This window comes from Neopelma chrysocephalum, unplaced genomic scaffold (genome assembly GCF_003984885.1).
Source record: "Neopelma chrysocephalum unplaced genomic scaffold, ASM398488v2 Primary Assembly neopelma1_65c, whole genome shotgun sequence".
NCBI classification, from domain to species: domain Eukaryota; kingdom Metazoa; phylum Chordata; class Aves; order Passeriformes; family Pipridae; genus Neopelma; species Neopelma chrysocephalum.
This window is the reverse complement of record NW_020897724.1, coordinates 1,070,666-1,093,641: the sequence shown is the minus strand read 5'-3', so window position 1 is coordinate 1,093,641 and position 22,976 is coordinate 1,070,666. Positions and strand designations below refer to the sequence as shown.

The following is a 22,976-nucleotide window of genomic DNA, read 5'->3' as shown; positions in this document are numbered from 1 at the left end:
GTGGTAGGAATCCAGCACTTGGGGTCATACTCAGGCACTGATGCTCCTCACTGTGTGTAACAAACCCCCACTCACTCAGGGAGTGCCACCAAAAATGACTGGACCACTCACCTGCCTGAACAACACACAGTGGTCACAGGTTTGCAGAACACAAGTTCCAGTTTGCTAGAACTTTAGTAAACCAGTGAGGTAAAAACCCCTGTTATTAATCATCAGCTTGGTTTTTTTCTGGAGAATGATATAAGGTTTTAGTATCTACTGACGTGAGAATTTAACATAATGAATGGATAATACAATGACAAGATACATCAATTTAAGTAACATTATCCAAAAAAACTTCTGAGAAGAAAGATGTTCTAACACAAAGGAAAACCAGAATACAATTAATGGAAAACTTGAACCTATACTGCTTAAACTTAATGAAGAGAAGAAGATAGCTAAAACATAATTAACTGCCTACGGCAGTGCAACTAATGGATACTGAACTGGATTCCAGTTAATCCATGTCAGGACTTCCATCACTTGTAATAATTCTTGTCAATACTTTAGTCACTCTTACAGTAGTAGCATTACAAATTACTTTTCAATAAGAGGTGATGGGTAACAGGCACTTTCATTACAGGCAATTTTTAAGTATCACTATGTGAAGGATTTTATAAAATCAGATTAATGATGGACTATTCTGTAACATCAGCAACAAATTGATAACAAAATATAACCCAAGACTTGAAAGCACTATTTCGCACCATGCTAATTTGTGTATCCTTGCAGTGGTTTGTAAAAATTAATAATATTGCACCTGCCTTCCAGCAGGACTGAAATTTTACTAAAAAATTATTACATTCTCTGATTTTAAAGAATACTTCCCACAAATGAAAGCTATTGAGAATATCTAACTAGAAATGTACAAAAGCTATTTTTCCACCTGTAACGTTTTTCTCATCATCTACATTGTCAAGTTTTTTTAAAAACCTTTGTGTGTCAGAGGTTTACAATAAAAAAAACCCAAAACAACCCAGGCCTTCTATTTACAAAAGGTAATAAATTAGTGAGGTTCTTTTAAGCACATCCTTCTGACCTATTAAGTAGTGATAATCATAACTGTTCTTCTAAGGGAAAAAAAAATTGTCTGGACATGATACCCATGTCTCTCTGGAACAGAAAAATGTACATGTTAAAAGGGAGACAACATAATACAAACAAGGAATTCATTGTAAAAGAAGGACTTCAGGGGAACAAAGGAGAATATGTGCAGTGCAGCTTTACAAAATAAAGAAAATGCCATCAGTTTGCTGAGCTCTGGTGAAGAGCCCTCGTATTCTTTTGAGAAAGTGATTACTGCCTTCCAAAGTAGTTAATCAGGATATGACCCCTGGCAATGAATGTCTCTTTTCAGGATTTAAGTTGATGCAGCTGTAGTCTCTTCAGGAGCTTAAATTATAAATACAGGCTAGGAAGGAATCACAGAACAACTTAAAGTACGTGGTGTCCGTGTTCACAACTAGGAAAAAGGGTCAGAGATCCCCACTCTGGGGTTCCAGGCTCCGGGGCTCCCTTTGGTGGCTGCGGGACAGTTTGGGGAAGCGCGTGGTCACCCTCGAGCGACTGCCTTTGCTCACTGGCTCTCCAGAAGGTGGAATATCACTAGGGAGACAAAACATAAAGACAGAAGTAGCTAATTTATGTTACATGTCAATTATTCTGCGGTTATTTCCAACATGAAAAAAGCAGATGTTATGAGAGCCTGGCACATGACTGCAAAGTACAGCACACATCTCCAACACCACGGAATTGCGTTCTTTCTACTGGTATCTCAAGTGTGAATTACAAAATGGGCTCTTTCAGAAATGAGAACTAGTAGAACTTCCAATACTTTATGGAAGATTGCAAATTACAGGATAAAAGCGTATCTCCATGAGCTGCAGTTCAGAAATGGCGGGAAAAGCATTTTGAAGTGATAAAAGTACAAGCAAAATAGACAAGAGCTTGGATGATGCTCAATTACCAATCCTCTAATTATGGATGGATGTATCATTACATGATGAAGTACATTAGTAATACATCCCTGTTGGGAATTCTTCAGTCTCTTCTGACCCACAACAGACTACAGTCTTACATGAATGAGCCTTTTGGAAAAGACTCAGAGAAGAACATCAACTTCAAAAACAAGCAGTAACAGAAAATTCCAGCTTACCTAGGTGACATTCAGGCTATAGACTCCTCGGAAAACTACAGTATAAAGGGATAGCATTGTACTTTTGCCATTCTTTTAGAGGTCTCCACATGGTTTTTAATTAAACTGCTTACATACAACTTAATAAATAAAACTGGTTTGCATTTAGCAACTCAGCTAGGCTGAGTCACACAGCACACAAAGCCAAGATTACTTTTACAAGTTAAAAACCCCAACCTTATAATACCTATCCTCAAAACATGGTAAAAAGTCCATAGGGGAGGAATTGCTCATCTGCAGTTCTGGCCATCTTAAACAAATAGAGATATATTTTAAAACAATCCCTGAATTTCTCTGTGCAGTTCCCTTTTGCCTGCAGTGACCTTCCTGACACACAGGTCAGACAGCCCTGCCAAAGCCACAGGCACACTCAGGCTCTGCTGAGGCGTTCTGAGCACCCACGTGGGAGAGATGGTACCAAAGGAAAAGCCTTTCACAAGTCCTAAGACCGAGTGGAAAATTCACTTGCAGGTAGCAGAGCACTTCTGCAGGAAAGGGCAGTTGTCTCACTGGTAGCCATCACCTTTGTAACCACAGTGCACACACACACCGGCTGTTCTCACAGAAATAAGAGGGAAAAAACACTGTGGAAAAATTATGTTCAATTCAGATGCTAAACGTTAACAGAAAAAAAGTGTGAAGTCTTTTTAATAGAAGTGCATTATTTAACTTGTCTAAATTTCTAAGCAGAAAACTCTAATAGGGTCTTAGCTAAAACAATAAATGATTTTCCTACCTCAAGATTCATCACATTCCTATTATAGTATTTAGTCTTTCAAGGTAACTAAGAACCTTTATGCAAAAAAATGCATAAAACACCTGTGGTACACGTCCATCTCTTATTTTCAGTAAGAAAATGAACAAGTTATATCTTTAAGTCCTTATTTTTCTTGTCACTAAAATAAAAAGCCTACAAATTAATTTAGCACACGTTATTAATTCTTGGTACCCAAGGATAATTGGACTTATAACTGTGGCCCCATGATTTCTTATTTTGAAACTCAGCAATGTTATCTAAGTTGCTGTAGAGAATTCTGATCATGTGAATCCAATTTCAGCTGTGCTCATTAGCATGGATTTCTTTTAGTAACATGAATATTATTACTCATAATTTTTATACTATTTATAAAATTGAGCAATGCAGTGTTGATACTCTTAATGCTTGTAAAACAGAGCATGGGATATTGGCTTCAGAGAGTTGTGCTTTTGTGTTAAGATATGTATTTTTCAGAACACGTAAACATAAAATAACCTAAATATCAAATATACAATGGAATAAAATCAAATAAAATTAAATTTTCACCTATTGAGCTTTGCTTAGTCTAAAATAGGTTAATGAGCTTTATGAGCAGACAGACAAATTTACAGGTACATGGTAGTTTCCACTGCAGAAGAGAGCACAGAGTTATATGCAATTACTATAATTTGGTGATTGCTTTATTGAAAGCACATTTTAATCCACAAGCTCCTCCTGCTGGCATGTCCTCAAAACGACATTAGTGCCAGCCCATGGGGAGCAATGCCATCCAAAGGAAAAGGGGCAAAAGGGGCAAGAGGAATCCCTCTAAAACGAAGAGTTATGAACTAATATCAGTGTGCCCCAACAGGCATGGCTGAGGTAACCAGATCATTCAGGATAATTCCATGAACAGCAGCGTCTGGGAACGAAGGACAGACACTGCAAGTAATTCTGCTAATTTAAATGATGCTACTCCAGAACAAGATATATCTAATAAGTAAATTAGAGGTAATTTGTCTTAAATGTCTTCGCTAATTTTTATAACGACAACCCAAATTCTAAGACAAATCATTACGTTATGTAGGTTTACAGAAAGCAATGTATATGTGAGGAATTAGGTCTTCATACATCCAGCATGAAAAAGCAAACTGAAGCTGAAACTGAATTCCTCAACTTCCACAGACCAGATGCTCTATGGGGAAGAAAGTTTAAAGTATTAAAAAAAGAGTCATAAATTTAAAAGAATATATATTTTTTAGTCCCTTTCCATCTGCCCTTTTCCAAAACCTGATGAGGAAACCAGCCATCTCACTTTGGTTTCAGCTCCAGCTTTCTTACCAAAATGACCACCCACTCCCAAAACACGTGGTAATCAAGTAGAAGGAAAAGATTCATCTCCCATCTCTTGTCTCCTGTTACTAGATTTAATAATTTAGTTTGGCCTTGAGGTCAAATGATACCTATAAAGTCTCTGGCACTAAAAAGGACACCTTTCTAAATGACATGACAGTTCGACAGGTCAGACAGGCCATGAACTCTTGGGCAGAGGTATGAACACCTTAAAATGATCCTGTCAGTATTTGTGGCAAGTGCACATAAAGATGAAATTCAGACAAATCTATTTTGGCCACCCTGTGTTTAGGAGGGAGGAATAAGCCACACCTACGTGCAGTGTCTGCAAACCCTCTAATTTGTCTCATTCAGTAGAAAGTCTCTAATTTGGGGGCCTGAGTTAGGGTTCACCTATAGCTGATTGTTTTAATCAGATTAAAATACAAATTTAAAGACATAGATCTAAACCAGGGAGTAGCTGTGCTACAGTAACTCTTCCAAGTCCCTGCAGTCAGCACTGACTCTTTCAACCTACACCTGTCCCAGTTACACCTGTTTGGTTTTAATACAACATTATTCTTTTGCCTTCTGAGCCACTGAAAATTAAATAGGGTTTAATTTTCTAGGCTGAGTCTGGCAGGCAGGCAGAGGCTTGCCAGGCCTTTCCCTGTTCAGCAGTGGAATGTCTGTGTATTAAAGGCTCCAGTTCTTTTCTACATTCTCTCCTTGTCCCATTCTGAAGAAAAGCAGCAGCCTGCTGAGGCAATCAATTCCTCCTTCCCACCAGGCCATTGTTTAGCTTTCAAGCATTCCTGATTGATCTGCCCAGCGTTTGTTTGGCAAACGATTCAGTTGCATTGATTTTGTCTTGGTGTCAAGTTCTGCCTGAGGTGCATCTATAGAAAATAGCTTAAAATAACCGGTCCTTTTCATCAGCTGCTGGTTTATTCATACCTTTGATTTATTGCTCTCCCTGTATCCAAATGTAAACTGCATTTTGTGGGTTCCTCTTTCCATACTCAGCATATGGAACTGCAGTATTGTCTTGGCTGATGCTGCGAACGTTTACAAAAGGAAATTTATTTCCCATCCCATTGCCTCCTCTTCAGATAAAATTAGAGAAGTTTCTATAAAAACAGTGTAACATGTCTGCAATTGGAAATACTTTTGTATCAGCCAGAGATCAGAAGCAATAAGCACACCTTGGGAGTGCAGCAAAACACAGGATCAGGTATTTCAGATATCTATCTCCAGCTCTATCTCACATGTAAATGCATCTCTGGAGATATTCATAATTCTAGTTCTGCTTGAGTTGTATTAAACACACATCATGAAAAAAAGGCATTCACTGGCAGATGAATTCAGTGACTTCTGCCAGTTCCTTGTGTTACTCATTCTTTGTTAGTCATTATAATAATCTAATTTCTGGTTATAACCCCAATATTAATGTTGTAAACTGGACTCAGGCAGGCAACCTCCTCAGAAAGGTAGTATTAAACAACGTCTAGACTACATTAGGATATCCTTATTAGACAACTGAGAACTAATTCTGACTTGCCAATACCACATAAAATCAGATAAAACACCTGTCCAGTGGCATTATTAACTAAAATTCTGAATTCATCAAACCATTTCACATAATGGAGTAACTCATGCTTTGCAGTCAACTGGGTAAAATATTTTTTTCCAGTTGTTGAAGTGTAAAAATAATTGGAGCCACATTCCTGCCACTGTTCCCGAACTGATCACAGAAACTGTGATCTCCCTTCATTAATAAAAATGGCTGAGTTGGGATGTTTAAATAGTCAGTTATTAACAGAAGAGATAGAGAGAAAAGGGTAACATAATCCCTCTATAGTACACTCCAACACTGAAAATCCTGAAGACACTGTTAAAGCAAAGTTGTCAGGTTACAAACTGAACAATCCTTTCCCATCAAGATTAAATTTGAAATGAAATTTCAAGAAATGAAAAGCATTAATTCTAATATTCTGTCCAACCATTTGGTTAATGTACAACTCCTTCTACTTCCACATACACACTTCTACAGCGCAACACAGTACTCATGAAGTATTTGATCTCTTCTTGCTGTGAAATAATGACACATAATCGTGCTGCCATTTGTTATAATTCAAATTATCCTGACTTGAACATTCGCATGCTATAATTCAGTTTCCATACCAGCATAAAAACTTTCTTCATCAAAATCTGCATTGATATTTGAATTTTTCTGTAAACCATGGCACTGTACCTAACTGTAATGATAGGATCTTTTTTTACTTCCGCTAACTTTATTTTGAAGTTGGTATAACAAGATGGTTACTGTATCCGTTAGTTATATAAATGAATAATACCTATGATTAATTTTGGCAATTTGATACATTCTCATTCAAGAAATGCTCAGAACCCCGTAAAGGTGACCTTTCATCTAAGCAATACTTACACCCAGAGGCTCGTTCCTTGGCTTTCCAATGCATAATAACAGCTGCATTTGGGAATGGTTACTTCCCATGCCTCGTGGTGCCCCAGCCAGAGTAACATAATGCATGTGCTCCTGCAAATGATCCCTTCACAGCTAACTAGAAAGCCAGAAACCTAAACCAAACACACATTTACATTTATTTATAATTGTTGTAATTATTTTGTGTATTTCTGTGCATAGTTGAAAGGCAGCAAGTTTGGCTGTTCCACCCTTTTCCATCTAGAAATCACCAACATTCAGCTCTCCTCATTCTCCTCCTGTCAGGGGTTGGCTGAACCTGTGTGAGCAGAACCATCTACCACACACAGGGAAAGGTGATTCAGGGAACAAGTGGTTCAGAAGCAGAACATGTTCCAAGGTTGTTTATATAATAACAAAATGTAGGATTTGCTTTCAGAAGAACAGTGCTCAGTAAATACCTGGATTTACTTTTTCTTGCTAGTAAGTAATTATCTTTAAGGAAGGCAGAGACAGCTAAATACATTTTTATTGAAAATATAGAGGTAACTAAAGACAGAGGACGTGCAGCAGGATTCACAATGCATCTCGTATGTGAAAATAAAAGGACTAAATCTCTTGTTTGACAAGTAGCAATTTCCACGTGCTGAGGCAGCAGTGCATTACAGTGACTAGCCAGGCACTTCCTCCTCCATATTCACAAGTTGTTTGCACACAAAAATGACATGGAAGGAAGACAACTTTAATTACCAAATTAGCTTTCAAACAGCCCATAATCAATACGATTGGCATTGGGCATAAGAACAGAGTTTACACCAGTGTATGAGAAGCCCATAAAAGGAGTTAAGCGCCAACACCTGCGAACTTCCCACCTCTAGTTTACACAGAACACAAAATAAAAAAAGTGAATCATGTTTCATGCCAAGGAGTGAAAAAAAATAAAAATCTGAAAGCTTAAAATATTACTTCCTACCTGTTCATCCCTATCTTGATACTGAGCTCACTCATGTACTTAGTCAGACTAATGGCATTTTAATGGCAATTAAAAACTTGGTGCACATTCCTGCCTTGCTTTACCATGTCAGACTTTTAGCCTTCAATACTTCATAATTCAGCTTCATGGGAAAGGCAGCACAGTTACCAGTCTCCTGGAAATCTGCCACCTGTTTTTCCACATGCTGGGGAGCAAACAGCTCCTGGTGCTTTAGTTCTGAGCTGGGGGATGGCCCTGGTGGAGCGAGTTGGCTGCTGTTTCCCTGCTGAGAGGTTCTGTCCCCTCCATGCTCCCTGACTCTTCTTTGCTCCAAATTCAGCCAGGCAAGACTATTTGCCCCAAAGCACTACCAAGTACAGTGTTCAGCATAGTCTCCATAGGAATAATGCAAACTAGCTGCCTTTGCTTTGAGTTTTTCAAGTAAACTGCCCATCACAAAAAACAACCTGCACAAACAATTACCATCATTATTTTATTTTTAAGAATGAGCCCCTTCTTTTAAAATCACAATAAAAGCAAATGGAATTATAAAGAAAAGTTGTGATCAAAACGTTGTTTTGATCTTCCAAGGAAGTGCTTGAGTTTTAATTGCTCCATCAAGAGGTATCAGCTGCTTCTCTCAAGTATCTGCATTTCTCCTGAAGATTAGAGCATGATATCAACATGTGCAACAAAGCAGGAGAGAGCTCATGTGACATTCTCAGGGACAGATCCAGATTTGAATCCATGTCATGTTAACGATAATAGCTATGAATGTAAAAAATGAACACATTTTAAAACTGTTCCTAGAATCATACAGAATCATCATCTTTTCTGGAAAACATGGTGGCAATGATAAAGTGCTTTATAGCAATCACTCTTTCTGGTCTTTGACTTTATTTTTTAAATACTAAGGGCGTGTAATTGCACTCCAACCATAAGCTTGATACTAATAGTGATCCATGACCTAAAAACTTAAAAAAATTAGGCCATAATCTCAACCCCTGGGAGCTTTTAGATAATTCTTCATTTTAGCCTATTATTTTTAGTTTCCCTAAGATAAAAAGAAATTCCCACTGAGTTGAATAGCCCATAGAAAACAGTGCACCTGCACCTGGAAACATAATCACAGAGAGTGAGCTGAGACTTGGCATAGTGGAATTAAACCTGTACTCTAAATAAACAAAAGTAATCAAGATGGGAAAATATGGAAATAATTGAGTACTGTCAACAGAATAACAAGGGAACTGCTGACTTTGCTTGGTAATGAAGACAAAGACCAATGTTTACATTTAATCCAAAACAGAAAGGGAAGCTAATGGAAGGAATGACATTGCCTGGTAAATGACTAAGAGAGCCAGCTTGGGATGCAACACCCTTGATGGATTAGACAGAAACTAAACAAGCATCAGGCTGGCCAGCAAAAAGAAGGCCACAGTAATTGGCAACCAAAATCCCATTTTCTGTTTAGTCATATTTAAATTATTTTCTCTGTAAAGAAGAAAATGTCAGTGATAAATACAGCTCATCCTTTTTTTCATTATGACTCCAAATTAGGTTAACAGGAGTAAAATTTTCCACTGCCTCCAGTGGGAGTTCAATGCACGGTGCATTGCTTGCCAGGAGCCCCTGGATTTTGGGGTCAGCTCTCCAGGTATACTCTGATTCAGAGTCTTTAAAAAATGTGTCATCTTGGTCCCTGTCTAATGCAGAACTTTGCCAATGAGTTCAAAATAAAAAATAAATCAAATTTGCAATAAGCTTGTTCCTTGCCAGAATATTAGAGAAGAATCAATTCAGGACACCAGTTATCAGCTGTGGCTCTCCTATTCCTGGCAGCCACTGCAGTGTAGCTCCTGCCTGGAGTGGCATTCCTGGCAACCAGGAGCTGCTGAACCTTCCCTCTTCTCAGCTACATGGAGAAGCCTGGAAATGGCCGCTGCTGCCCAAAGAATCTGCTTCTGTAGTAAGGAAGTTGCAGGATCACACCACAGGCACTTTCATCTTTTACCTATAAAATCCCCAGTAAAGTTCCTCCTCTCCTTGTCTTTGCATTTTGTGGCTTTTGGCCACATGAAGATTCTGCCGTTAGGAAGACCAGTCAACTTTCTTTGATAGAGGACGTTTTATGGCTCCAAGTAAATTTTGAACTAAATGGTAACTGAAAAAGCTGCTGAGAGAACACTTCCCCTGGTTTAGAATCAGATCGATGCAGCACCTGTATGCAGAGGTCAGTACTACACATGCACATCTACAGCACCAGAAGGCAATGAGGCAGAGTTTTATCTTTGTTAGGGTAGTTCTGCTTTGCCAGCAGGAGAAAAGTCTTAGAAGACACCCAGTGAAGTGTGAGCCTGCAGTTCCCCCCTGCAGTGTTGCTGTGCAGGCCTGGACAGTGACCAACACCACTGATGATAGAGGGCTGTTTATGCCCTACAAGGTGACACAGCAGGGTGAGGCAGTGACAGTTCTACAGTCAGAATGGAACCTTTGCAATCATACCCAAACAGCTGCCCTGTGCTCAGAAACACTGGGCACCGGATTTTATTGGATTTAGATGCACTTCACTCAGCTGTTGCACTAACAGCAAAAATATGATAAAATATTCAGTACAAACCAGCCCCATTTTATTTCCCTGTGGTCATACCTTGCTCTTCTCAACAGTGCTTTGGGATTTCTCTCTTTTAATGTGTACGAGTCTTCTACTGAAGGATTTCTAACAGAGCCAGACATTTAGAGCTATTCAGTATATTTATGATTTACCCAGAAACTATATTAAGACTAATAAATTAAATCTCTTATAAAGAATTAATTTATGAGTTCTTAAAGGTTAGAATAAAATTTGAGAAACGAGATTTCAGAGGTCAGATAGACATGGTATTGTAAGAAAAGGGCTCTTTGGCTCATTTTGCAGTTGCAAAATTGGGCAATTTTATGCAAGCTGTTTGCAAGGCACAGATTTCTAACTTTCCACAGTGAACAGCAATCCCTGCAGACCCACATATTAGTGGGTCTCATCTTACCTGCATTTTACTGAACTCTTAAGTGTAATTGTGTTACACTTCCAAAATCTTAAACTAAATATAAACCTTCATACTGCCGTTGGTATCATCAAGCTCTGGGGAACTTTATAATTAATATGTGAAGATTTAAAGAAAAATTACTCTGGTCTGCTCTTGGACATGGTGATACCAGCCACCTGAGAACAAATCCTTCCTGGAATTTCTGTCTGGAATTGGGTTATTCCAGCAGCTGTAGACTGAAGAAGCCTGTTTCATTATAATGCAGAGCTGCATTAGGAAATCTGCAGCTATTCTGACTAGATCCTCAGAGACCAGAACAACCTGATGTTGGACTGATGTTGTAAATACGCAAAGTCCTCCAGTCGTGTTGTCCCTGTAAGGGCCACACACAGGGAGTGGGATGAGCATGGAGAGGACACCTGAGCAACCTCTGCAGGCTGCAGATGAAGCAGCACTGTGTGACGGCGCTGCCTTGATTATTTCTGCACAGACCTCAACAGTGCAGGTCATTTTGCACTTCTGAACTGACATTTGGTCTAATTTGTACCTACAGAGGATGTATCTGGAGCAGCCCTCTGTAGCAGTCTAAAGAACATTTAAAAAAAAAACCAGCAATGATCACCCTGTTTACTCATTTGTTAATGCTATGGCAGGGAAGTGCACTACCATACTATTAATTTTTTGGTATTAATAGACAAGTGCCTATAATCACACCGAGTTATTCTAGAATCCTTCAGCTAACTGTTCATGGATTCTGCTATCACCACAGAAGTGCCAAACATATTAAAAATACACCACAAAAATAGCATCTGAAATGCAACGGAATTGAATGGTCTATGTTTACAGCTGGCAGATAAACAAAACCAAGGAACAAAGCTTCTGTAGGATGTTTTGAATTTCAGTGATGGCCTGTAGCTAATTCATGCTGTTTTCACATGAGATACTGATGGCTGCTGGAATATTTTTCAATACAAGTTCAAATGAGGAAAAGAAATAACCCACCTCCTTTTGAAAAACTGTGCAGTTAGGCATAAACAAACTTGTTATGGTCTGGATTAAAGCCAAGTACATGCACAAGTACAAAGCTACCTCCCTTATGAAGATTATTTGCTTTATGTATTTGGATGGATGCATCCATTTATCCATTACTGTCAGTCTTGCACAGAAAGGAAAATGAATAAGCACTGGAAGGCTGCAATATAAGGTGTATAAACAGATTGTTCTAAACCACATTTTCATGAGTATTCCTTACTGCTTCATATGCCAAGAGAAAGGAATAAAGTTTATATATCCATCTCTCAGCAAAGCCTCTTTCACTCCTGAAAATCTTTTCCACTGTGGAAAAGTAATTAAACTTAATCTTTGGTTTTATTCCCAGTGAAATAAGCATTACAGAATAGTTTTTCTTGCTGTACTCCAAATCTAACAATTACATGAAGAGAAAAAAATCACGTTGTTTCATTAGCAAATTAATTTTTAAAAAAACATTCTAGTAATTATGTAAAATTTACCTGGGGGAATATATTTACACATATGCATTCTGATTTCATGAACAGTGTATTTTCAATAATTACACCCCCTTTTTTTTCCCCTCCCTAACAGATTTCTCAAGGGCAATTGAACCAATATATTGACATTTCAGGGGATCTGTAGCAAACATTATAAACTCATGTCTGAGGGCTTAGCTTGCCTTATTCCTGACAACGGATTACATAAATACACTACACCAAAACTGTTTGCAAATGTCACAGAGAACCCCTTAATATGAAAAGGGCCCTTGGCTTAATGTAGAGCAATTCCTTGTGCACAAAGGCTTGATCTCCAGGGTACAAACACAAACTGGGCCTGACTGATGCTCCCTGAGCCCCTCTGGGACAGTCACCAGGGGGAAATGAAAGCAGGCAGTGACTTACAGGGATCATTCCTTGTTTTTCTGCATCAGATACCTTGAAAAAATACCATTTTCAATTTCACAGGGTATCAGAAAGACTATTTGGTGATAAGACATCAGGTGTTTGGGAACTGAAGAGAGAACACTGGTTATGCTGACTAGAAGGAGATACAGGTGATCCAACAGCCCATCTCACTCAGACCCTGCTTCCCAAACAATAAATCCATAAATCGTGCTCTCAGTGGGGATCCAACACACACACACTGGTCTGGGATTTCTTCCATTCTGCCACGTTTTAGAAATTCTGAGAATAAAAGTAATTTTTCAGATGGTCTGCGTTGTTGGCAAATATCTCAATCAAGCTCCCTTTTTAATGGAATTCAAGCTGAAAATGGTGAATTAAAGTATTTCTCTTGAATATAGACTCTGAATTTCAGCAACTCTTGTTTGTTGTCTGTTATAAACTCTATCAGTTTCATGACTTTATATAATATTTTTTCTAAGTAGAGAATTAAACTCATCACACAGGCCACACTAGTGTAGTTTTACATAGTATGTTTTGCCATGCAGACAGGTTAAAGTGAGTAAGAAGCCCTTAAGTTCCTTTCAACACATCAAAGAAAGTCGGGAGTAGAAATAACCTCACTCGTTGTTAGAACTGTACGGCTTCAGAAACCTAATAAAGTGCCACAGTTGCATGCTATGCAACTTCCAAATATATTATAAATACAATATGTATGATAAATAAGAGATTATTTTGTTTGGTTTTTTTCAGTTCCATTAATCAGTTTCTATTCATTCTGTGAGCATATATTTAAATAAATAATTCCCTCTTCAGTTGTACATTTGAAATTCTAATTAAAAAAAAAAATCACTGAAAGTGATTTGGGGTATGAGAACTTGTCAACACAGAAAGTAGAGAATCCCATCTGCTCCAAGCCCTTGTGGGGTACCTGAAACCTGCTTTCAGCTGTATGGAGAATGGAACTCAGAAAATTTCTCTTTCTGGAAATGTCATGGGCTTTTCCAGTGTTCTGCCATTCCAACGAGGAGATCAGGTCTGGGAGCACTGGAGCTGTTGCTGTGTGCAGTGGATTAACACACCATCAGGAGTCTCCTCTAGGGTCTTGCTCTGGAGCCCAGGAACGGTAACTGAGGGTTCTGGATCCCCCAGCTCCCGTATCCATCTGCCCTCACACACGGATTGCTCTGCCTGACCAGATGGCTTCTTACAAAACAACATGTTTAGAGCAATAGTGTTCAAAACACTCTCTGGTGCCACACTTCTTTTCTGTCAGAGACCTGCAGATGGTTCCCTTCCCCTACCTATAAGTTCTCCAAAACACATCTCCTGACTGGCTGTTATGCAATCTTCATATGCTGAGACTTGACTGCGAATATCTAAAGCTGGCAATTTTCCTAAAATAATCTCCATAAAGAGAAACTTAACAAGCAATTATAGATCAGCTAGTTTTAAGTGCAGCTGTAGAATAAATATTACAAACTGTTTTGCAGGACTTGGTAGGCCAAAAAGTAAGCTTCGAAAGCCACAATTTCATTACAGGGAACTGATGTAGATTTGGGCAAAGGGAAGGGTGGTCTTGTTTAAGTTGTATCCTTTGACAATATTACTGCCAAGGCAAACAAGGGTAATTAAGTGGATAACAATGCCTTAGGTTTCTAATTGTCATGAAGTCTGATAGAAGATTCCATTAACCAGAAGGTAAGGTGACTTATTGGCCCGGAAACTGGCTCAAAAAGGGCAAATTTTGTGAAAAGAACATTACACAGATCTATCAAAGGTATCTGTGGGGTGCATATATGGCACAGTGAGGTACCTGAAACAGTCCTGAACAACCATGCAATGAGTTGCTCTTATCATCCACATTTACCATTATACATTCATTCTAGTAGCTGCCAGAGGCAATTTTGTGTACTCTCACCTGCTCAGTAGCTTAAAAAATGATACCGAGAAAAGTATTATCTTCATAACAAATAAAAGTATTCACTTTGATTATTTTTTTTTTGGCCAGTCCAGTGCTCTTTGACAACTTGGATGCTACATAAAAATATGTATTAGGATGTAATATAATTCTATATGTTTGTGGACTTTTTATATTGAAAATTCTGTGCCCTTTCAGAAACATTGTATTAATATTCGGGACGTTGACTGAAAAGGGGCAGCTTTGGTAGTTCAAAATACATGCTGGAAGGTAGACACTGTCCTACAGCAGGGACAGCAAGAACATGGAGGAATCTGCACTCGCTCAACTCCCAACATTTCAGCACATTCTCAGCTATTGATTGTCTGAGTTGCAAACCTCTCTGTGCTCTCCTCCTCTGGAAAAAGTCAATTCCAGCAGAGTAATGGAGCAAATTGTTACAGACAGAGAAGATAACTAGGAAATAAAGTGCCCAGACATGTCTAGATCCATTTACTAGAAAATGCAGGATAATACATAGAAAATAAAACTCTTTTTCATTAAATTAGGTATATTATTGGAGCAGTTTTCTTAAAGGAATCCTACTCAAGCAATCATGACAGAAACTGGTTTCCATTGTAAAAAGAAATAACTAGAACATTGCAAACAAGAGAATTAGACTTAGCTTCCTTTACAAATCGTGTATACTTGTTAATGCCAAAAATAATCTGTAACTTTGATAATTACTATTATTTGAAGGGAAGGAAGAAAGGAAATGCCCTGTAAGATTTCTTAGGTATTCAAGTAGAAATATGTTCTATATGTTTACAAGAAAAGTTTTTAACAAACCTGTAGAGATGTCAATCTCTTCCAAATGTAAACATTTTGAAAGTCATTGTTTTATAACTTAGCAATCAGGTGCAGACCAGGAGGTTAATGGAGAGGTTTATATACATTGTTTTGTACTTGACAATTTTCACAGTTATATTTTGCAACTCTTGATTATCATTTTGCATGAGAACTAAAACATGCACATTGGCATAGTACCTGGAGACAAACCCAACACAAACAGCACGTTAACCCACTGCAGAGCTGCTGAACCACGAATGCATCTATCTTGGGCTCTCACTGAGACTTCATTTAACAAAGCCAGGCTGGTAAATAGAGTTGACAGGCAGACTTGGAGGCTCTGGGCGAGCCTGGCTGAGCTGTGCTCTGTGCACAGACTGAGCAGCAACACAACTAAAGGACTGACAGAGCCCCAGTGAATCAGAGCCACGCTCAGAGCCAACCAGGACATGGTACCCAGAAGAGGTGCCTCTTGCTTTACCTCACAAATGGTTCAGTTTTGTTCACTTTCCTCTATTTTTCCACAGAGTTCACACTTTAGGCCTAGAGTATGAGCACAGTAGCCTGATACAGATGATATCACAAATATCTGCATTTTAAATATCATTAAAATTGCCATCTAGGTTTAATTTTGTGAGTATTCACATATGGCCCACACATGCACATTTCTTAATTTCATATATCCACTTACACTATACTGATAACAATAAACAGCGACAAGAGAGTTTTAGAACTGTACAAAGAAAATGTTTCCTACTGAAGAAATACAAATAGGGATTCTAGGGTTTCAGGATGAATAGAGTACATAAACTGCTGCATGGAGGGGGAAAAAAACATATAAATTAGAATCTACTGAATATTTACATGAGTAAAAATCGATTTAAAAGTATGCAGACAGTGAAGTTGAAGACAGAAGATGTTTACTTGTGCATTTTCCAAGTTTCTAGTACTTACAAAAAAAAATCATCTTGAATTATGCTGAAGGCACTTTGCAAAAAAATATATTCAGAGTATGAAAAGGAGCGAATACAAGCTTATAGACCTGAGAATTAAAGGAAGGAACATAAAGTTTTGTCCCAGTACCCACAGAACAGGCACAACAAATGACCACCAAGCTGGTCAGACTGCCAGCACAGAGGAATCTCCTCTTGCCAGTCATTTACTTTGCCCTGTACATGGAGTAACAACTGAATGAAGAGTGTTCTTTGCACGAGACCTTCTCACCCCAAGATCCTACTGGAGTTGAAACTTTACAGACAATAAGAATGTTCTAAAATACCAGCACAATCATCCATGTATATTTTTTTTCAAGGCTTGTTTTCAAAAGACAAAATACCTTCTACATAATGTTTGAGTAAAAAGTCTGTGCCTATAGTGAACCTCTTCTTTTGTTTCTAGTTCAGCTACCATTGCCATTTCAAAAAATGAGAGCAAAACCCAATCACTTCTAAAGAAATGGCTTTTGTGTGTGCACAAAATCCATTAAAGGAAAATAAATCCCCTGAGTATTACCATATTGTCTTTTTTACTTTCTTTACAACCATCTTCCCTTTTTCACCTCATTTCCACAGACATTCTCTTCATTTAGTCCAAACTGTTTCATTCAGTCTCTTGATTGTTACACTTCACAGCACTCCTCTGCTCTTAACTCTACTCATTTATTCCTGCATTCCCTACCTTCTCCAGTTTTTCTTCCTTTAATAATTCCCATCAACAGCCACCACACGATCAGCCAATCCTTTCCCAGCTGTTGTTCGCTCCTCTTTATGCCTAATTCTTCTCTCAACAAACTGCTGTGCTGAGTTGATTCTACAGAGCTGAGTCAAACCTCTATTACCCAGGGATCATCATTCCCACAGCTCCCCATGTAAACCAATTCTCTCTCCCTTCTCTCCTCTGCATTGACAATCTCCAAATCAAGTTATCTCTTTAAACCAATTCACCTACTTCATGTTTCAGTTTGCCCTCGTTTCACATTTTCTTTATTGCAATATAAACCTCAATTCCCTGTTGAGGTTTTCAGCCACCCAGACCTCGATCAGAGCATGACACTGGACTGCCCAAGCTCTGTGAGGAAATCCTACTGAATATTTGACACATTTTTATTCTGTTGCTTTACCTTCCAAAATATATTTTGTGAAAAATTCCAGTATTTTCAGTACATTCCTCTGGGCTGAAAACTTCACCCAGAAGTTCTTACTGAACAAGTCACTCCAGTTAAAATAACAGCTCCGGTGAACAACTGCCTACTGTTGCAATTTGGACTTCTCTGGTTTTATGCACTGCTGATAAATTAATTTAAACTAATTTAAACTTAAATTTTAAAAAAATCCCTAACACATTATGATAATTACATATTCTTGGGTTAAATTCTATTCCTATATGTCACTAATTAAATATATTAACCAGTGCTGATAGACAGTAAGAAGAGAATAAAGACAGAATATTGGTAGAAAACCACAATGCTCACAAGAAACGTGCAGTAATTCTGTATTTCAATGTCAGGTACAGCTATCATATGGATAGCCTGACAAGAACATCTTTATTCTTTTATTCACTTAAGAAAATCATGCCACACTACAAAGAAAAGGTCTTAAGATGGCTGTCAACAATGCTGAAAGTAAAAAATAATAAACTGATTGTTCATACCTTATTCCACAGTAAAGTGCTTTCATGCTATCAAAAATGAGGACAGTACTTTGAAGTCCTGCACACTTAACTATATTAACATTTCTAGCATTCCACTTTTCATAGCCAGGATGCAAAAATTTGTTCCAGATCCAAAACTGGCATAAGGAGCTTTAAAAAATATTGGATCCACTGTTTATGAGTTAGGTATGGACAAAATAGAAACAGGATTTTTTTTGTGTGTTTATAATTAGAAATAGTTTATGATTTCACCAGCCAAACCCACCTTGGCAAATCCTTGCCAGGCAGGCCAGTGTGCAGTAAGGTGCTGACAGGAATGGGGTGGCTTTGTGGTTGGGCAATAGAAAATGAACTGATTCACATTTAGACTCAAAACTACAGAACTCTCCAAAGGATTTATGTATTCTTTCAGCACAATGGTTGAATATATAAAAAACTTACCAGTTACCCCTTTCTACTAAAATAACAAATAGTTGCCCCCTTTGTTTTAAATATCTGTCTTGCTCTACAAACTGACTTCATATCTGTGCAAGACATATTTGGGAATGGATGGTATTTATATTTTACATTTTCTGGTCTTAACAAGCATGATTCTTAGCTATAAGGCTATTGTTTGCTGTAAAAATCCCAGCAGAGAAAACTGAAAATGTGAATTTAAAATAAGTGCTGAGAACTGTAAGACAAAAAAAAAACAGGGATGGCAGAGATTATATTTTTCTGGTCCAATTTTATGTTGTTTGCCAAGTAAAGAAAATAATTACAAATGTATTCTCCCTATTTCGCCCAACCTCAAAATTGAAACTTTCTCTCCTGGCTCTAGAGCCCATTTTTTGCTACCAATTTCAGAAACACCTGCTGCAGTACAGAAATGCCTGAATATATAAAGAGTTCACTTTTTAACAAGGGAGTGCATGTGACTTGCCTGTAACCAAGGAAACAGGATCACTGCTGTAATGACACAAAACTTTAACTGGCTGTGTGTTCTGTTATGAGAAAAATCTTAACCTCTTCTTGCACTGCTACAAGTTAAGCACGTTGGGGACATAAACTGCACAGTTTAGAAACCCTGTCTCTGTGAGGATTTGCTGAGTTTGTTGGTAAGCAGGAAAAGAGCAAGACTGAAAGGAAGAAGCAAATGCTACTGAGAATGACAAATCTTCCCTCAGAATGATCTTTCATTACAAAGCCTGTTGTTAACTGGGGGAGAAAATGATAGAAAGGGATGATAGAATTCGTGGGGCCCTATGAAAAAAACATTCCAAAGCATCCTGGATCCAGCCAATTCCTTGCAAAAGACAGATGGGATTCAAACATCAGAAAAAGTAGAGCACAGTTAAAAGCTCCTTCTGTACAGCCCTGGTTTGCTGTAACACTGACCAAGGTTTTTTCAACATAACCTCCATCTGCTTCAGAGCTTTACAGGTTGTGTGTTTATAGGGGAAACCAGTATATACCAGTGAGCTGCCAACAGCACCACAGAAAGGGCTTTTTGACTGTTACTGTCAATCTACTTGCTTTACATTTTTCAAACCATGCAAAGGAGAACATTTCTTGTACATTTCTACACGTGCTAAAGAAATGTCAAACCATGGCCTCTCCCTCATTTGTTTCAACAATTTTAGACACAATCCTTATTTTCTCAGGCAGCATTAAACATGAGTTTATTCTGAAGCAACTGTAAAAGATCACCAGCCCTCAAATGCCTTCCAATGGTGACTGGAGAATATTTAATTCTAGTTCAGTATACACTAAATTATTCTTCTCATAAGCACTGTAAAGGTCACTTTGAATATAAAGAAGCATGACAAAAATCTACTTTATGGAAATACACTCATAAATACCTACTTGTGAGGTCTGTTGAACAATTCATAGCAATTAACTTTGCAAAGCAAGTCTCACTGTCTTTATTGAGATGGTAATTAGTGTAAGTCATAGTATTTGAAAGTGAAGTTGATTTTTGTTTTAATAGCAAGACTCGATAATGAGGCAATAAATGCAATACATAAACCCCTTCAGCATTATGGAGCTGCTGTATGACCCCAGGTTTATTGAGCACCACACCAAGGCAAACAAACACCTTTTCTTTGAGGTGTCCTAAGTCCTGGAACACCACGAGACTGAGGTGTTCCATTAGGGTGAGCTTAGAGGGATGTGTTTCTGTAATAATTTCATTATTACCCATATCTGCAGGACAAAGTGTTTTCAATTGTACTTTTACTGGATACTGAAATACTTCTGCCTCAGTAGTGCCTTAAAAGTGAAAGACTGAGCAAATGAGAGCAACAAATTGGGATCAAAAGCAAGAAAACTTTTGGGCAGGAGTCAAGAGACATAAATAGATTCTCTCACCTGAATAAAACTTACTTATATTGGGCACTGCTGGCAAATTTCTCTTAAAAAACCAACTGATAGAAAAAGAAATACGACCTATAGACATGCAGATGAAAGAAACAAATAACTAAGAAAACCACACAGAGTTTGGATATTTCATTGCTCTGATCACAAACCAGATGAAGGAGCTTTTCCCTCTACGGTATTTTTAATGGCATCTCTGTACTGCAAACTGTCCCTTGGGATCAACAGAGAGAAGGGTAATCAAAATTTCCTGCCAGTACAGATACATTGTTCCTCCCAGCATCTTCCAAAAGTATTTCAAGGCAGTGCTTTTCCATACACACACTCAACCTAAGTGTGCTGGAAAAATCCTCAAAGATAAGCTGAGATTTGCTCAGTTATGTACTCAAGTCAAAACAGAGTTTCCTTAACTCTTCTGCAGTGTCTTTCCCACACAAATGAATAAAACTATGCTAGAATTTTGCATTATGGACACAATCACCTTCCACAGATAATTCTTTCCCTAGCTCAGTTCATAGATTTTAGTATTTATTCTGACCATTTAAAAAGACAAACTACTGGTAATAAAGTAAGAAATAATTTTGCAAACCTTCAGTCTGAATGAAATCAGAGGATGCAGGACAGTTCTTTACCACAAGGAAAGGAGCAGCAGAGTTGCAACAAATGCTCCCTGACAGACTTGAATAATCCCTGGGAAAGTGTGTCAGTTTTTAATGTCCTATACAAAGCTTGAATTATTTCACAAATAGCCTGTCAAGCCCCAGGCAGATCACTTGTAAAATGAAAAACTACACTCATAACACCATCTTCCCTTGTTTGGATAAAACTAGCTTTATAAAGCCAAATGCTTCTAGTTAGCCTAAAGTACCAGTATTTATCCATAGTTCCTTCCCCTATATATACCATCTTCCTTTTAACACTAAGCATCCCATGCCTCTTTCTTCCTGCATTTTCTTGCACTCTTTATAACTGTTTCTATTCTTCCTGATATATTTTTTCCTTCCTCTTTTTTCCTTTAACATTCATAAACCCTCTCAACCACCCAGAGCAGGGAAAGGAAAATTTAAGACGTTTGCAGAACGCCATTAATACACATCTTCAGCGCCAATACGTGTCAAAACATAATAAAAGACAGTGCAACATGCAATTCTTGCAGAAGGAAAAGAGATGAAAGTATGAATTTTCATATACTTTGACCAAACAATTTTTGCCCTACTTCTTCACATTTCACTCAGATCAAAACAGGCATGATGCTTTTTTTAAGTCTGATGTCAAGCATCATAGGTTATGAAAGACTAAAACCAAAACTGTCAGTTACAAAGTGAGGAATGCAGAAACCAAGAATAACAGTGAGACAACTCTATGTTTGTTAACAACAATCCGCTCAAATGCAAATATTTTAATTTTATCATCAACAAAAACTCCACAGGAGAATATCACATTTTTGCAATAAAACTTCCTGCATTATCTGAACATGCTCATTGAATTTGAGGTATCTAAGATATTTTTGCTTCAACAATCATCAGTGCTTGGCAACACAGTTCTATTGAAAGATAAATATTGTGTAATGTCTCTACATAGTTTTATAAGTAGATCAATCAATTAACATAGCAATAAATTAGTTTCATTAGCATCTTTCAGGCATTAGGAGGTGCTTTACTAATTAGAAGTCCCACACATAAGCAAATGCTATTTCCAGTTTGTTGATGTAAATTTTATGAGGTATTCAGTGCCAAGTTGATAACACAAGCTGCCACTTCAGAGGATGCAATCCCGTACAAATCTGGCCACTGGCCACAGCACTTTGGGATTCATCAGCTGAATGCTGCCATTTATCCCAGTAGAAGGCACAGACATGTACCCTGAGCACTGTAAGAAGTGCCATCACCAACTCAGTTTTGAGAAATTAACATACTTAAAATTGTATTTAAAACTTCCTTACTTTGCAGTAACACTGTTTTACAGTATTTCAGGGATTGCTTGTTTGCTTTTCATCTCCTTGTTTACCCAAAGGTGCAAAACCAGCAGAACACCAGCACCTCTGGCTTCATATGTAAATATATTCGTGTCCGTGTATTCAAAGATCTTATTTACAATAATACGCTACAGTTGTTTCTGTGAGGAGGTTTCAGTTCATTGTTTACACTAAAACAGTGCCACATCTGCTGTATATGACCTGTCCCTCATGGAGAGATGAAGCTATTGGATGGAATAGATCTGATGCACTAGTCTGTAGTTAGCTTCAGGTCTGAGTAAATAGTTTCATCCCTCTAAAATATCCCAAAACTAACTTTGAAAGGGTCCATTGCCAATGTCTTTAAAATGATTCGGAGATACAACATCCACAGGCACCTCACAGTAATTTTCCTAAAAGATTTATTTCCTTTATACTTGATTATAATACTAGCAATGGTATTGTATAGAATTTAATGTTCTTTTTACCTCTCATACCTTTAATATACACATTTGAATGTTCTCAATGACACACAGACAAGTACAACTGAAATAGAGATGATAAGAAAAAAACCCAAATCCAATCCATACCAAGTTCTTGAACCCATTAAGAACAA

General features: G+C 37.9%; 1 protein-coding gene across 3 annotated transcripts in view; it reads right to left on the bottom strand.

Moving 5' to 3' along the window:
* Positions 1-217: 217 nt before the first annotated feature.
* SNX29 (sorting nexin 29) overlaps positions 218-22,976 on the bottom strand; it is a 96,165-nt gene continuing 73,406 nt past the window's right edge. Inside the window, exons 21-22 of one of the 3 annotated variants that reach the window (XM_027684249.1) lie at positions 2,195-2,229; positions 1,573-1,644 (exon numbers count right to left, since the gene is read on the bottom strand). In XM_027684249.1, the coding sequence (XP_027540050.1) occupies positions 2,211-2,229 (19 nt within the window). In that variant the 3' untranslated portion in view covers positions 1,573-1,644; positions 2,195-2,210. Of the gene's footprint in view, positions 1,645-2,194; positions 2,230-7,729; positions 8,486-22,976 lie in introns of those variants that run through there. The other 2 variants (XM_027684247.1, XM_027684251.1) reach the window with 2 other exon arrangements.